Here is a 17851-nt window from a genome sequence, read left to right as displayed (position 1 = left end):
TATTGAAACCATAATCATTATACAGCAATCAGTGCTATAAAAATTCACTGATTATTGTGTAAATGTCACTGGCAGGGAAGGGGTTAACACTAGGGGGCGATCAAGGGGATAATTGTTTTCCCTAGTGTGTGTTCTAACTGTGGGGGGAGTGGGACTGACTAGGAGGAGACATACATAGTATGAACACACGATCAGTCTCCTCAACCCTGAAAGAACCGGGATCTGTGCATTTAAACACACAGATCCCGCTTCTCGCTCTGTCATGAGCGATTGCGGGAGCCCAGCGGTCATCACGTCTGCTGTGCACTCGCATCGGTATCGGGCACATGCTGCGGGCGCACGCCCCTATTGGCCGAAAGGTGAAGTGACATAACATGACGTTGTTTTGCCCAGCCACGCCATTCTGCCGCAGTAAAACTGCGGCGACTGGTCAGCAAGTGGTTAAATCGGATAATAATGAAGCTGCTTTGCTGGTGATACTGATGTAATTATGCCAAACGTAATTTAAAAGGCATTTGTTTTGTAGTGATATAAATAATATTAATATTATGGTTGTTGTTTGATTTTTTGGGGAAGTTACCCCAACACCATTATCCCTGAGTTGTTAAGATCAAAGATACAACTATGTTGGTGTCCCTTGGTAATTTTCCATTGTGTTGTTTCTAATGTAACTGCCTACTCCCAAACTGTCATTTGAAGATCAGGAACGATCTGAAAATCGCGAATCAATGCTCACCAAACTTCTACTAACATGAAATTAGCAGAAGGGGCCCAAAGGGTGGTGCTCGAGAAATGAACTTCCTCTTTATACTCTCAGAGTACGTCACTACGTTCGTGTTTGTCAAACGACAATTTGCGGATAGTTAGTATGCTAGACAAAATCCTGCACACGCGCTTTTGACAAAAATCAGACGCTCGGTCGTACGACAATCGAACCATGTGTATGAGGCTTTAAGGTTTGACATCATATTATATGGTTTTGGTAAATCTGAAGATAAAGATCTTTAGAAAATCTCTAATGCCCTGTACACACGGTCGGATTTTCCGATGGAAAATGTCCGATCGGAGCGTGTTGTCGGAAATTCCGACCGTGTGTGGGCTCCATCGGATTTTCCGACACACAAACTTGGAGAGCAGGAGATAAAATTTTCCGACAACAAAATCCGTTGTTGGAAATTCTGATCGTGTGTACACAAATCCGACGGACAAAGTGCCACGCATGCTCAGAATAAATAAAGAGATGAAAGCTATTGGCCACTGCCCCGTTTATAGTCCCGACGTACGTGTTTTACGTCACTGCGTTTAGAACGATCGGATTTTCCGACAACTTTGTGTGACCGTGTGTATGCAAGACAAGTTTGAGCCAACATCCGTCGGAAAAAATCCTAGGATTTTGTTGTCGGAATGTCCGAACAAAGTCCGACCGTGTGTACGCCCTATTAGAGTGTATGGGGACTTAGCCAGATAAGACTTTTCTGTGTGGCAGCCTGGTCTTGGGTGATTGTTACTAAGGACTCCAAATTCAGGGTCAGCACCAGAAATTATTTTAATAGAAAACGCAGATTTCAATATACTGAAAATTACTTGTGAAATTGCATGAACATGACAGAGCTTACATGAGATTTCAGTGATTGGGTTTACATTTATTTTAACAAAGTTACTATGTCCATAGTACTATGTTACTATGCTCTGCCAAACCTGCATGGGTATCCTCTTGGGGTGGCCTTTTTCATCTAATCTCCAGCATATTCTGAGGTTTAGAAGCCTGCTGTGGATTCTAAATCTTTTTTTTTTGTTTTCATATGAATCTCACACACACCTGATACAAACCACAGGCTAGCAAGACAGACACCATACACAGACCAGTCTGGTGCATCTCCTGGAGAGAACATACATAGGAATGTGACAGATGGAAGAGGCCAGGAAGTGCAACTCTCTTCCATAACTCACACCAATAAAGCCCATCTGTCCTTTCTCTCAAATAAAAGCTAATGAAGCCATAATTTGTTTAAAAAGCAATCCTGTTAGTCTGGGACCACTGTGATCACTGTAATCAGGATATCATTTAAAAATTATTCTTGTTCATGCTTGTAGTTTCTTGCAGTTTAAACATACCCTGTCACAGGACAACTGCAGGGGCCAGGTAGAAAAATCCAAAACATTGAACTGCAGCTGCACTATATTATATTACATAGGAATGAAAGGTCGTGCAAAAAAAGAAAAAGAAAATATCAAGAATTATATTTTAGTGCATCCCAAACACAAGAATTGCAAAACTTGCCCACAATGGATCGCATGGTACAGAAGTACCATGCTGCGATCAGGTTGCAGTGACTTTCCAAAAGAAGTGTATACACTACTTTTTGTGCGGTGTGATTTCAGCCCATTTAAAATGTCCAGAGAGCTGCGTGTGAATCACACAGGAACGCACAGCGTGTTTCTGTGCGATTTCCAGTGTGAGCCGGCCCTCAGAGTGGAATTAAACTCTCTTATCCTTTTCAGCCAAGGAATTTGCCATCCAAGCCTCTTTTTTGATCTGCATTTGCCAAGGTGATTCACATGTGATCACTTATGACACCAGCCATTTGACTGCCTGATAGTTCTGTTTAGAGCACATGCAACTGTGAGAGTTATCATCTATGGCATGCCTTGAATGTTGATATTCTGGGAAATTGTTACATCCATTGGTTTAGTTCTTCTTGAAAGCAGAATTAAACTAAAAAAAAAAAGAAAGCTGACAGGTAGGGGCCTCTTCTGTCATTAATGCTTCTCTATGCTTCTCTATCAGCGGTAATGTACACTGAACTACACATGCGCAACTCAGCGTTCATTTACGGCACCCCCCGTGTTCCATGATGATGTGTGTAAGCATGGACGTGACATTATCACAGCCCAACCAAAACGGACAGATCCCAGAAGAAAGACCAGGAGAAAATGGAAGTGCCCATGACAGCACAGCGCTGATGGGCATCATCTGACAGATAATTCTGCCATTATGTGCTAACATGCAGTGCATACTAACACATTATGGCATAAGGCTTTGGAGGGTCCAGAGGGTCCATTTATATTATATATATATATATATATATATATATATATATATATATATATATATATATATATATAAAATGTATAAAAAAAAAAAAAAAAGGAAAAAATAGAGGCGTTTAATTACGATTTATGATACAACTTTAGGCAGAAGCTAAATGTTTTGCCTGCAAAGATATCTGTATTTCTGGCCATTCGGTCCGGAGAAGATCTACACAGCTCTGCAACAAAGCACAGCCAGGTGAATGACACTACTTTCTCTATTACAGCTATATTCTATAGAACGTATTCAGTGGTATCCTCTCTCACTCCCCATTTTGTAACTGAACACTGAAAGTGCAGCAGGAGACTAATGAAGTTATCCTTCTGCCATTTACTCTTGTTGTCAGGATATTTGCATTGGCTCCCAGTCATGTCCCTCCTTGTCCCAGTCTGAGAGCTGCAGTATAAGGGACTGTATCAGGCTTATACCAACTCACATTCATGTACTTACTCTAGTTATAACACAAAATACATTTATTGGCTTATTGAGTACAGAGCGGAATTCATTTGTGTTTTTAACAAATTTTTACCAGTCAGACATGGTATGACAAAGTGAGATCACAGATAGAATTAGATGAACGGCAGGATCCACCAATGAGAACAGAGCTCTAGAAAGGGCTTCCTACCACATATTGACTGGGTGCTAAAAGACAGACGCGTTCTCTACCAGTTAAAAAGGGAAGTCCAGCCTGAGCTCATTCGACTGGGCTTCTCCTGTGGGTCACAGGAGTGCATTTCATTTTGCACTCCTGTGTCCCATTTTCAGCATAGAGAGGTCTGAAGTCCACTCTCTGCTGATGTCACCAAGATCAGTCCAGGCACCACGTCATCCCGACTCTGGAAGTCTGGATCTGCCAGGTGCCTGGATTGATAGGCACATCAGCCTCTTGGCGAGCCGCCCTCTCCACAGCTCAACGCTCCTGTGAGCGTGCAGGAGCAGAGCAGGAGAGCTGCTGATTAAAAGTCAGCAGCTCTCTGCTCAGGGAGGTGAGAGAACCAAGCCATTGATGACGTTTGGTGGCTCGGTTCTCAGTGAAGAGGCGGCGGGGACAGATGCAGCATTGGACCGATGCTGCATTCACCTAGGTAAGTACGATTATGGGATAAAAAAAAAAAAATCCTATACTTCTCTTTTAAGTCACAGTCTACTTCTACATACCCAAATCCAAAAAAGGTTATGACGCTGTGTAAAATCTACATAAAAATAGAATGCAATGATACATATCAAAATGTTTAAAAGAGAAGTATGGGAATTAAGCTTGTTTTAGATTTATACTTACCTAGGTGAATGCGGCATCAGCCGGTGCTGCATCTGTCCCCTGGTGCCTCTGTACTGGGAACCGAGCAATCGAACATCGCCGATTGCTCAGTCCTCACAGCTCCCGGAGCAGAGAACTGCAGACTGTCAGTCACAGCTCTCCGCTCTGCTCCCTCCTCGCTCACTGGAGCACTGAGCTGTGGAGGGGCGTAGCGGCCGGCTCAGGCTCTCAGCAGCTCGCTGAGAGCCTGAGCCAGATGTCAGTCCAGGCACCTGCCGAATCCAGACTTCTATTGTCGGGATGACGTGGCACCTTGACCAACTTCTGTGACGTCAGCAGAGAGCGGACTTCGGCCCTTTCTGCTGAAAACAGATCACAGGAGTGCAAAATGAACTGCACTCCTGTGATCCACAGGAGAAGTACAGCCAAACAAGCTTTGGCAGTACTTCTGCATTAAATTGAAAATGTACAATTTTAAGAAGAGGCAAGTTTGAAATTGATGGCAGCAACACGTCTCAAAAAAGTTGGAACAGGGCCATATTTAACACTTTGTAATCATCTGGGAAATGAGGAGACCAGTTGGAGTTTTGGGAGATGAATATTGTCCCATTCTTGCCTGATATAGGATTCTAACTGCTCCACAGTCCTGGATCTTCTTTGTTGTGTTTTTCATCCAAGATGCACCAAATGTTTTCAACTGGCGAAAGACCTGGACAGCAGAAAGGTCAGTTAAGCACCTGGACTCTTCTACTACAAAGCCATACTGAGACAGGGCAACAAAAAGCTGCCAAAGTAAGTGGTACCAACAAGGAAGAGATGGAAGAATTTTTTGCAACTAATCAGGTCAGCAACATGATTGGGTATAAAAAGAGCATCTCAGAGAGTCAGAGTGTCTCAAAAGTATGTGATGAGATGTGTAGAGGTTCATCAATCTGTGAAAAGCCACATTAAAAAATTGAGTAACCATTATAGAATAATGTTCCTCAACGTAAAGTTGCAAAGAGTTTAAATATATCATCATCTACAGTACATAACAGCACCAACAAATTCCAAGAATCTGAAGGTGATTGTAGCATTATTTGAATATAGAGAATCTGGAGAAATCTCTGTGTGCAGGGGACAAAGCCAAAACGCAATATTGGATGCCCATGATCTTCAAGCCCTCAGGCGGCACTGCATTAAAATAGGCACGATTCTGTGATATTGTAAAATAAATAAGATGCGCTGTTTTTGACTGGGGTATTACCCTAAAAATAATTAGGTAACAGATGCAACAAACAATGGGCAACAAGCAAAATCAAACAATAGTGAATGTTATAATGGCAAAGTGTCACCGGATAAGTGAAACTCTTGTTGCCTAGAATGGTGTATCAAGTGAATTACATCAAAAAGAATTGTTGGATAAGTACTGGATAAGTAGCCACTATCTATTCACAAAAATGACAAATAAATGGTGCAAAAAGTTCATAAATAGTCCAGTGCTCCACAATTCAATGTGTTTTGTGAAAAGATGATACTCCAACTTTTCCCACATGCAAATACAACAAACTGTTTGTGGTGCAACTGAAAAAATCTACAATGAAAAGTGTGTCACCACTGTGCTCTATATGTAAAAAATTGTCCGCTTACCAAATCAAATAATCCCACCAAGAGATCATATGCATGTGAATGGAAACGCCTCTGAAGACAAGTGGTCAGCCAGTTTCAGGGAATGTATCCAGGCTTATGGTGCTCCTTAATCACATCTTTATTCCCCACTTCCTGGCAGCCGGAGCTCTTATCAATGACGCTCTGGGTGGTGGGCCCTCACTATTCTCTGGACCATTGGTCCTGCATTTTACGTAACCACAGAGTTATGACCATTGGCCTGGTTGCCTTAGAGTAGAGGCTGTGGAAGACCAGTCGCACAGCAAGGAGGAAGGTTTCGGGCGGAGAGTGGAAATCCCCACTATGATTCTGTGATAGACATCATTGCATAGGCTCAGGAATATTTCTGAATTTTTTTTTGTATTGTCTAAACACAGTTCGCTGTGCCATCACAAAATGCAAGTTAACTCTCTATAATGCAAAGAAGCCATATTCGAACATGTTCCAGAAATGCTGCGGTCTTCTCTGGACCTAAGTTCATTTAAAATGGTCTGTTGCAAAGTGGAAAACTGTTCTTTGTTCTGTCAGACAGATCGAAATTTGATACTCTTTTTGGCAACCATGGGCCCTGCATCCTCCGAACTAAAGAGGAGAGGACCTTCCAGCCTGTTGGAAGCCTTCAGTTCAAAAGCCTGCATCTCTGATGGTATGGGGGCGAATTAGTACATCTGGAATGGTCAGCATGCACATCTGGAAAGGCACCATCAATGCTGAAAGATACATCCAGTTTTTAGAGTTGCATATGCCCCCATCCAGACAATGTCTATTTCAGGGAAGAAAAAAAGAATAAGCTATTGCGCTGACTGGATCCCAACCGTCATCGAATGCGGCACATAAAATGGCCAGGAGAGTGGTAGGGAACACCAGGTAAAATGGATGCAGCTCCTTTCAAATTAGGTCTTGAGATCCTAATGCACATATAAAAAAAAACAAACACAAGAGGGCGCCTCCATCTAGGTGTAGCAATTTAATTAAAAAGGCATAAAAAAAAAACTATTAAAATGCACTTACTAGATAAAAGTAGATCAAGGCTTGTCATAGACCCATATAGACCTTATAGGATCATCGTGAGGCTGCAGAGCTCAGCAGGCACGTGGCTGGTTGAAAGTTTCCTATGGTTTGATAAAGGGGCCCTCCTTTCTGCCCTGAAACATGTAGCCACATCCCCTCCACTTCCTGTATTCACCCAGCCGAGAGAGGTGCTGTTTTGGCGCCACAGCCATCTTGCCACTTCTGGAATCTGCTGATGCTTATGTTCCAGGCTGAAGCCTGACAGCTGCACTTCCTTCAAGAACTCTGCTTCAACCAGCCACGTGCCTGCTGAGCTCTGCAGCCTCATAGTGATCCTATGGAGGTCTATATGGGTTTTTGACAAGCCTTGATTTACTTTTATCTAGTGAGTGCATTTTGGTTTTTTTTTTATGCCTTTTTAATTAAATTGCTACACCTAGATGGAGGCGCCCTCTTGTGTTTGTTTTTTTCTTTGCTGTTTTTTATTCCAGGGAAGGCATTGTATACATCAGCAGGACAATGCTAAACAGCTGATCGGGATATTGCATATTTCATATTCCTTATTAAGTTTTGCATCACAATTTTCTAATTGTCAGAAGCCATGAATCAGACCGAGACAGAAGTGCAGTTAAAATCACACTTGTATAATAATAATAATAATAATAATAATAATAGCAAAAGGTAAACAGAGCATTGTAGTCAAATCATAGACAGAGTTCGGTAACCGGAACACATAGTCAGACAAGCCAGGACGTCAGGGAGCCAGAGATCAGGACAGGCCAGGAAATCAGCAAACCGGACAGTCAGCATAGTGGAACAGCAAGGAGGATCAGGAACCAGAAGGGACGTCAGCCAAGCAAGTCTTCAACAGGTACAAAGAAAAGAGTCTCTGGATGTGTTGACCAAGGCGAAGGCAGAGAGGGACTGAACTAAACAGCTTAAGTAACCAGCTGGACTGACGAACAGGATATCATCATCAGGTAAGTCACTGTGGAAAAGATTGGAGCTGGCAATTAACGGACAGCTGAGCGGCCTCCTCTGAGAAGGAAGGGCTGATCCCAGCCCTGACAGTACCCCCTCCTCAACTAACCATTCCCCTCGGAGGACCACCAGGTTTGAGGGGGGAAAACGTCCATGGAAAGCACGGAGGAGGACAGGGGCATGTACGTCCAAGGATGAGACCCAACAGCGTTCCTCCGGACTGTACCTTTTCCAATGCATCAGGTACTGTATGTGCCCACGGAACCCACGGGAGTCAACAATGGACTGTACTTTATACTCCTCATGGGTCTCAACCTGTACTGGGTAAGGACGTGGCATCGAGGTGGTAAAGCGGTTGCAGACCAAAGGTTTTAATAAAGAGACATGGAATACATTTGAGATATGCATATTAGAAGGAAGGTCTAAAGCGTAAGCCACTGGGTTAATCCGAAATTCAGGACCGGCGCGGACACCGCGCCGGGCCTGAAGAGCTGCGGGCAAGGAGTTTTTAGGTGAGGCCGCGGCTTCGGCCTAGTCTGCTAGGCCGGACGCCGCGGACTAGGCCGAAGCCGCGGCCTCACCTAAAAGCTCATGCCCGCAGCGCCTCGGGTCCGGCGCAGTTTCCAAAAAAAGAAAAAAAAACTCGATTCGAATCGTGAATCGAGTTTTTTTTAAAAGAATCGAAGATTATTTTTTTAAGAAAATCTCCCAGCCCTAGAACCAGCACAGTGGTACCTTTGAGGAGATGCCTCCATTCTTTAAGGGCTAAAATGATCGCTAACAACTCTCTGTCCCCAATCTCGTAATTGCATTCTGCAAATGACAATTTCTTGGAAAAGTAGCCACAAGGATGCATAGCGCTCTCAGAGGTAGGACATTGAGACAGAAAGGCGCCAACACCAGTCTCAGAAGCCTCAACCTCGAGGATAAAGGGTAACGTAGGATCAGGATGTGCCAACACAGGAGCAGAAATAAAGGCAGCCTTGAGACTCTCAAAGGCCTTAATGGACACCGGAGACCAACTCTGTGGGTTACCGTCCTTTCTGGTCATATCAGTCAGGGGCTTGACCAGAGACAAGGAGTTACGAATAAACTTCCGATAATAATTGGCAAAGCCAAGAAAACGCTGCAGAGAATGTATATCCATGGGTCGGGGCCAGTGTAGGACTGCTGAACATTTCTCTGGGTCCATCGAAAAACCGGCAGTGGAAATTACATAACCCAGGAATTTGACCTGTTCACGATGGAACTCGCACTTCTCCAATTTACAATAGAGAATGTTCTCTAGCTTCTGAAGCCCATGACAGACATGTGTGTGGGGGCTCTCTTGGGACTTGGAAAAAATTAGGATATCGTTGAGATAAACCACCACACATAGCTGCAACAAATCTCAGAGGACATCGTTGATAAATTCCTGGAAAACTGCCGAAGCGTTGCAAAGGCCAAATGGCATTAGAAGGTACTCATAATGGCATGTTATGGTATTAAAATGCAGTTTTCCATTAGTCGCCCTCCTTGATCCTCACGAGATTGTATGCTTCTCTGAAACCCAACTTCGTGAAAACCGTTGCTACCTTGAGGCGGTCAAATAACTCCGTAATCAACGGAATTGGATAAGCATTCTTAATCATGAAACGATTGAGACCCCTATAATCAATACAAGGTCTCAGTTCACCACCCTTCTTCTTCACAAAGAAGAAACCAGCACCAGCAGGAGACAAGGGCTAGCGGATGAATCCTCGAGAAAGTGCGTCTGCAACATACTCCTCCATGGCCTTATCCTCAGAGACCGACAAAGGGTAAACCAGGCCACGAGGAGGCATGGCACCAGGTTGAAGGTCAATTGCGAAATTATATGACCGGTGTGGAGGCAAACTACCAGCTTGACCTTTGTCAAAGACATTGCTAAAGTTGCGATACTCCTCCGGCAGGGAGGAGAGTGAAGAGGTGCATAGGACCTTAGCCACATTCTGGAAACATGTCTTGCTGCATTGTGGCGACCAGGAGAGAACCTCAGCACGAAGCCAATCAAAAGAGGGGTTGTGCTTCTGTAACCAAGGATAACCAATAACCAGCGGAAACTTATGTGAGGAAATAACTTGGAATTGGATTATCTCATGGTGAAGAGCTCCTACGGCCGTGAACAACTGAACTCTCGTCAAGAGCCTCAATGGCAAGTGGAGTGACACAAAGTTGCAGCGGAATGGAGTGCTTAGATACAAAGGCAGCATCAATGAACAGGCCTGCAGCCCCAGAGTTGATTAGAGCCTGTATCTTGACGGACGACTCAGACCAAGAAAGGGTAACCGGAACCAGGGGCTTATCCTTCTAGATAACCGGGGACGAAAAAACAACGCCACCTAAGGTCTGTCCCCTACAGGACCTCAAAGTTCGGGCGTTCCCTGGACGGGTAGGACAAGACTTCAAAAATTGACCTGCCTGGCCACAATAAATGGCACAATCTCTCCCTCCTCCTAAAGGTTCTGTCATCCGCAGTGAGACGTGTGAAGCCCAAGTGCATGGGTTCATCTTCACTGACCGACTCGGTACCAGGAGGAATGGGAGGTGAGGGAGGCAAGGGTTGGACTGCAAAGCTTAGAGACAAATGTACAGGAGGCTTCCGCAAGTGCTGCTTAAAAGAGAGTCTTTCTCTGAGTCTGGAGTCAATGAGGACGGCAAACGTGATCAACTTCTCCAGCTCAGTGGGTATAGCTCGGGCTGCTATCACATCTTTGATAGTATTTGAGAGACCATGAGAAAAAGCAGCCACAAGGGCCTCATTGTTCCACGCAACCAAAGTACAGAATTCAATGGCATAATTGGCAACAGTTCTCGTACTCTGTTTGATGGACATGAGGCACTTGGCAGCAGAAGCAGAGCGTGCGGGAATGTCAAATACCCTTTTAAAGGAAGCCACAAACTCTGGGTAACTCAGGACAACAGGTTTTTGCGTTTCCCATAGAGGGTTTGCCCAGGCCAAGGCTCTCTCAGAAAGCACAGATATAATGAAACCTACTTTACTTCTGTCCGTGGGAAATGCCTGGGGCACCATCTCGAAGTATATCTCAACCTGATTGAGAAACCCTCTGCATTGAACTGGATCGCCCCCAAATCGCTGGGGAAGCGGAGCAGAACCACACATACCTCTTATAGAGCAAAAACTCAAGGCGGGTGCCTGCACAGAGACTGGAGCAGCAGCAGGGACTGCCTGCAACACAGGTTGTACCGGAGCAGCCACAGTGGGAGAGTCCAGGTGAGTCGTGCGATTAAGGAGCATCTGTATGCAAACTGATCCATACGGTGATCCTGCTCAACCCACCTGGAAAAAATATTACCAACAAGTGGATTGACTACATCTTCTGAATTCAGGGACTTCGCCTACTGTCAGAAACCATGAACCAGATCAAGACAGAAGTGAAGTTAAAATTCACACTTGTTTAATAATAGTAAAAGGTAAACAGAGCAACGTAGTCAAATCATAGCCAGAGTTCGGTAACCGTAACGGATAGTCAAACAAGCCAGGATGTCAGGGAGCCAGAGATCAGCGTACTTCAGGACAGGCCAGGAAATCAGGAAACCGGAGAGTCAGCGTAGTGGAACAGCAAGCAGGATCAGGAACCAGAAGGGACGTCAGCCAAGCAAGTCTTCAACAGGTACACAGGAGAGAGTCTCTGGATGTGTTGACCAAGGCAAAGGCAGAGAGGGACTAAACTGAACAGCTTAAGTAACCAGCAGGACTGACAAACAGGATATCATCATCAGGTGAGTCACTGTGGAAAAGATTGGAGCTAGCTATTAACCGACAGCTGAGTGGCCTGCTCTGAGAAGGAAGGGCTGAGCTCAGCCCTGACACTAATAAAGCATCTAATATCCTGGTTAAGGAGGCCATATAAGGATATAGGCATAGCTTTACCTTATACCAAAGGAAGGTCATTGTTTACTGACCAAGTCCTTGAGGGTTCATATTGGAAAGGAAGTTGGGCTTGGAGGTTGTCTATTCCTTACACAAGTTTAAATACTACAGTTATCACATGGAATATTTAAACTCATACCAGAGCTTGCAACTATGCAAGCGTCTGATATGATCATCTGGCCATGCTGCATGTGCAGGGGGACTCCATGGCGAAACAGCATCTTTAGTTAATTATTCTTGTTATATTTTCTTTATCTTTATCTGTGTCAGTCATTATCTTGAATAAATGTTATACTTTTAACCGCTTCAGCCCCGGAAGATTTTACCCCCTTCCTGACCAGAGCACTTTTTGCGATTCGGCACTGCGTCGCTTTAACTGACAATTGCGCGGTCGTGCGACGTTGCACCCAAACAAAATTGACGTCCTTTTTTCCCTCCACAAATAGAGCTTTCTTTTGGTGGTATTTGATCACCTCTGCGGTTTTTATTTTTTGTGCTATGAACTAAAAAAGAGGGACAATTTTGAAAAAAAACGCAATATTTTTTACTATAATAAATTTCCCCCAAAAATATATAAAAAAAACAATTTCTTTCCTCAGTATAGGCCGATATGTATTCTTCTACATATTTTTTTTTTTTAACTAAAATCTCAATAAGCTTATATTGATTGGTTTGTGCAAAAGTTATAGCGTCTACAAAATAGGGGATAGTTTTGTGGCATTTTAATTATTAATTTTTTTTTAACTAGTAATGGTGGCGATCTGCGATTTTTATCGGGACTGTGACATTATGGCGGACACGTCGGACAATTTTGACACATTTTTGGGACCATTGCCATTTTTACAGCGATCAGTGCAGTAAAAATGCATTGATTACTGTAAAAATGTCACTGGCAGTGAAGGGGTTAACCACTAGGGGGCGATCAAGGGGTTAATGTGTTCCCTATTGTGTGTTCTAACTGAAGGGGGGAGGAGACTGTGCAGGGGAGATGACAGATCGCTGTTCATACTCTTTGTGAACAGACGATCTGCCTGTTCTCCCTTCAGAGAACCGGAAAGTGTGTCTAAACACACAGATCCCACTTCTCAGTGTGCCCCGAGCGATCACGTGAGCCCGGCGGTGATTAAGACCGCCAGGCACTCGCATCGGCTCCGTGGGCAAGCAGAGGACACGCACCTCCGGCAGCTTGCACGCGCCCCCTAGTGGCCGAATATGTTACCAACGTAACATGATGGCGATTCACGCAGCCAAGCCATGTTGCCGCAGTATAACTGCGGCGGCAGGGCGGCAAACGGTTAAGTATTTCTGCACAGATGTCTTTCAAGTCATCCCCGAACTTGCACCGAAATGTAGGTTGGAACTCGTTCACACTGAGGGCGAAGTCTCCTAAACCCCCTATAAAGCTGTTTTCACACTGATGCACTAGGGTTTACCTGCACCACCGATACAGCACAGTGCCCCTGCGGTTTCCTGCGGGTTAGCTGCACTTTGCCATAGACTTTTATTATATCCTGTGGGTGTGGTACACTTTCTGAACATGCACCAAAACACCTGCATTCAGAAGTTTTGGTGCGCTTTCACAAAGCAAACCAAACCTGCAGGATATAATAGAGGTCTATGGCTCAGTGCAGCTAACCTGCAGGATATAATAGAAATGGGCTTCCCTGGTTTAAGATCAAGGGCCACATCAGAATGCTGCAAAGGGCCACAGGTTGAACACCCCTGGTCTAAAATGTCTCTGTATTGTACACTGTAATACCAACAGTAAAATTCCTTGCAAACATCTGAACTCAATCATCTGGAGGGATGTGTGTTTTTGGCCAAATAGCATACATCCGAGTGATATCTGCTTTTAATAACAAGCACCTTGTGTTGTCATAAGAAGCCATTATCATACAGGCAAATTGCAAAATCTTAATGCAAACTGGCCCAATTTTGTCCTTTTCTAGTACAATAATTTTTATTGTAAAAAGAATAACATTTTGGCAAAGGTTCACACGTACAGGGGTATAGTGCAGTGAGTAAAACAATCAAGTAACTATTATTGGTATTAGTTATCCACTGGGCAGGAGCGGTCCGTCCATTAGGGGCGCCCGGGCACCGCCCCCCCTATCCTCGCCACCCCCTATATGCAGTGGATAGATTCATGCACCTCCATTCGTATAAGCAGGCTCATCATATCTCAGCATAGCATGAATCCATCCACAGTCGCCCCCTATTCATGTGTCCGGCCCCTTTCGGGTCACCGGGCATATGAATTAGAGTGGCCAGGTTTTTTTTTTTTGAGAACCTGATTAGAGCCATAGGCTCTAATAGGCTTCAAAATAGGGTGGGCTTGTGACGCAGAGCATTACGTCTGGAGCCCACCCAAGTGTGTTGCAATAGCGAATAAAAATTTGCTGTTGCAACACTGATCCTCCTCCCGGCCAATCGGGAAGCAGGTATGAAACCTGTTTCCCGATTGGCCAAAACTTCAGGCAATCCTTTTGGACGCCTTGCGCCGGAAGGAGACACCGTAGAAGCTGCTCCAGGAGAGGACACCAGAGTAGCTTTCCCCTAGCCTGCCACCCTCTCACCGCCCGCATCCAGGGTAAGGACAGCGGGCCACTGCCCGAATGGGACAACCCAAGGGTCCATTTCACTTGCTGAGTTTGAGGGCCAACTAACTAGGGCCCTAAATGCAAGTGCACAGAGTATCAGCTGAGGGAGTTGCATGTACTGGTCTCTTGGATACCCCTGGTACAGGTTGGGGCGAACATTCGGTAGAGGGATACAGAAAATTTGCGATGAAGTGGCAATGGCTGCTTGTCCACTGAAGGTAGCCCTAAATCCAGGGATCCAGGGTCACCTTAAGGCAAGGAAGACTAAGGGCAGCCCTAGGCATGATCCCTGGTTGTAAAAAGAAGGAAAGAAAAAAGGAAAGAGATAAAAGGAAATAAGAATCAGGAAAGAAGGGAAGAAAGAAAAAAAAAAAAAAGGGGGGGGAGTGAGGTGGCAGGTCTGCTCTCAGGAGAAGCCCAGACTGCTCAAGTGCAAGGTTTGAAGAGCATAGGACCACCAAGGTGACCATACTTTAAGGAATTTAGAGTGAGAATCATTTAAAATGCTTGACATTTTCTCATTGATCATAAGATTGGTTAGGGTGCTCTTTACCATTGCAAACAGAACAGAGGGCCTCTTCCATGCTCTGGCTATAACCCTTTTGGCCGCAATGAACAAACAAGTTGTTGGTATGAGAACAAGCCCTGAATCGGGCAGTGCAACAAGGCGATTTTAGCATCTCTGCATATGGGTATGTGAAGTAGGGAATGCAGAAGTCCAAACACCCAGGACCAAAACCCTATAGACGAGGACAAGCCCACCAAATGTGTACTACATCGCCCCGTTGGCCACACCCTCTAAACCACCGGTCGTTGAAGGCCAGTTTTCAAACTCGCAATCGGGGCTGGTACCCAATATCATCGTAGAAGGACTTTGCATGCAGCTTCAATTTTATCCTTTTCTAAGTTTCAAAATACCATGCATGCATCACTGTCATAGTTAAACTATTGAGGTGGGTATGACGCTGAAAAGATTTTCTTATTGATGAGCACATATCTTGCTGTCCATCTATGCCCAAAAAAATGATGGACTAACAATCCTTTTATCATTGCTAATAAACAGAACATAGACATATAATATAAGCAACTACAGTAAAAAAACAATGGTAAATGGTTTATAATTTTGAGGACACTACCATCAGGTGTAATTTGTACAAGAAAACATGAATTTTAAATGAACACTGCCACCTGGTGGTCAAGCTGCATATAAGAATTGAAGATCAGAGGCATATACAGTATGCACAGAGTGACCCACAGCAGTCAGGAAGAATCCTGCTTTGGTGTGTACACAAAATACAGGCTTTGCATGGCATTTGTGATACATTTTTGCAGTGAGGCAATTACCTCGCATTTTTAGTGCACTTAAGCTGTGTTTTGTAGGCATTATTTATCATTTGTTTGATTATTAAGGAGTTCCATTTATGTGTTTTCAGGTATGTTTACATGTGAAAAAAATGCAGCATGCTTTATTTCTTTGTAAATGCACATGAAAGCACCACAATCATGAAAAATACGCTCATTAAAATACATTAATTTTCTTTGCATAAGAGTTCATATTGGGTTTAAACGCGCTTTCAAATATATTTGGTGTAAATGAACCTTACTGAAAACCTCCAAAACTGGATGGATAGCCCCGCCATGAAGAGCAGGTTTTATTCTTCATTCATTGGGGGAGTAAACACTGCAGTACAAGGATATGAGAACTCACCTAAGTCATGGGGCTCTTTGTCCCATTTCTCCCATGCACTGTCACTGGTATATGCCGAAGAAAGAATAAATCTTTTCCCTGTAAAAAAAAAAATAATTCACTTTTAATTAGTGTGAAATTATTCGTTTCAAGCATACAATGACCACATGAACCACATATATATATATATATATATATATATATATATATATATATATATATATATATATATATTGAATGCCAAGATAACTATTTTATTAAACATTCATGTGCTTAATTATTACAAGTCAAGAGGAGAATCCATGTGTTTAGATGCATGGCTTCATGATGTATCAACGAGCACATTGAGATGAAAGCAATCTGTGAGCTGATATTATCCAGCAAACACTGCAGCTGTGCTAATATGGGATCTATATAACCTACTACAGCCACATCCAAGAAAGCTTCTCAATGGGTCTGAATCTGACTGGAGGCAGTAAAGCACTTTGCAATCCTGATCCCCAATACAGGCTTCACACTATGGGGCCCTGATGCAAGATACAAGCCAGGCTCCCTCACCCACACAAAAGACTACGAACATACACTAGATTACCAAAAGTATTGGGACGCCTGCCTTTACAAGCACATGAACTTTAATGGCATCCCAGTCTTAGTCCATAGGGTTCAATATTGAGTTGGTCCACACTTTGCAGTTATAACAGCTTCAACTCTTCTGGGAAGGCTGTCCACAAGGTTTAGGAGTATGTCTATAGAAATGTTTGACCATTCTTCCAGAAGAGCATTTGTAAAGTCAGGCACTGATGTGGACGAGAAGGCCTGGCTCGCAGTCTCTGTTCTAAGGCTTCATTCACACTAGCGTGTTTTTTGATGCATTTTGCATTTTGCAGAAATGCATGGGAATTTTTTAACATGGGTTCCTATGGAACATGTTCACATCAATGCCTTTTTGTACCTCTGCGTTTTTGGAAAGGGTCAGGGACTTTTTTTCATGCAAAATGCAGCGTTTTGCATGTAATAGAATTCAATGGACCAGCATCAAAAACGCAAGTACAGCGTTTTTGCAGCGTTTTTGCGGCGTTTTGCGTTTTTGGCGTTTTTTTTTTCTTTAGACTGTATACAGTCTAAAAAAAAAAACTAAAAAAATAAAATAAAATGCAAAATGCAAAATACGGCAAAAACGCAGCAAAAACGCTGCTCAAAAACGCAGCAGGCACCACAAAAAACACTGCAGAAACGCTCAAAAGCAACATGCATAGATGTGAATCGAGCCTAATTCATCCCAAAGGTGTTCTATCGGGTTGAGGTCAGGACTCTGTGCAGGCCATTCAAGTTCCTACACGCCAAACTCACTCATCCATGTTTTTATGGATCTTGCCCTGTGCATTGGTGCGCAGTCAGGTTGGAACAGGAAGGGGCCATCCCCAAACTGTACCCACAAAGTTGGGAGCATGAAATTGTCTTGGTATGCTGACACCTTAAGAGTTCACTGGAATTAAGGGGCCAAGCCCAACACCTGAAAAACAACCCCACATCATAACCCCCCCTCCACTAAGAGCCCTTTCACACTGGGGCGGTTTGCAGGCGCTATTGCGCTAATAATAGCGCCTGCAAACCAACCCGAAAGTACCGCTGCCTTAATTCCAGTGTCAAAGCCCCGAGGGCT

The 17851-nt window shown here is 43.9% G+C and overlaps 1 protein-coding gene across 1 annotated transcript in view; it reads right to left on the bottom strand.

Moving 5' to 3' along the window:
• MRPS27 (mitochondrial ribosomal protein S27) overlaps positions 1 to 17851 on the bottom strand; it is a 176004-nt gene that overhangs the window by 135709 nt on the left and 22444 nt on the right. Inside the window, exon 2 of the mRNA XM_073624391.1 lies at positions 16210 to 16287. Coding sequence (XP_073480492.1) covers positions 16210 to 16287 — 78 coding nt within the window. The remainder of the gene's footprint in view (positions 1 to 16209; positions 16288 to 17851) is intronic.

The sequence above is a fragment of the Aquarana catesbeiana genome, linkage group LG01 (assembly GCF_042186555.1).
Source record: "Aquarana catesbeiana isolate 2022-GZ linkage group LG01, ASM4218655v1, whole genome shotgun sequence".
Classification (NCBI taxonomy): domain Eukaryota; kingdom Metazoa; phylum Chordata; class Amphibia; order Anura; family Ranidae; genus Aquarana; species Aquarana catesbeiana.
The sequence above is the reverse complement of the archived record's forward strand: the minus strand, read 5'-3'. Positions and strand labels throughout refer to the sequence as shown.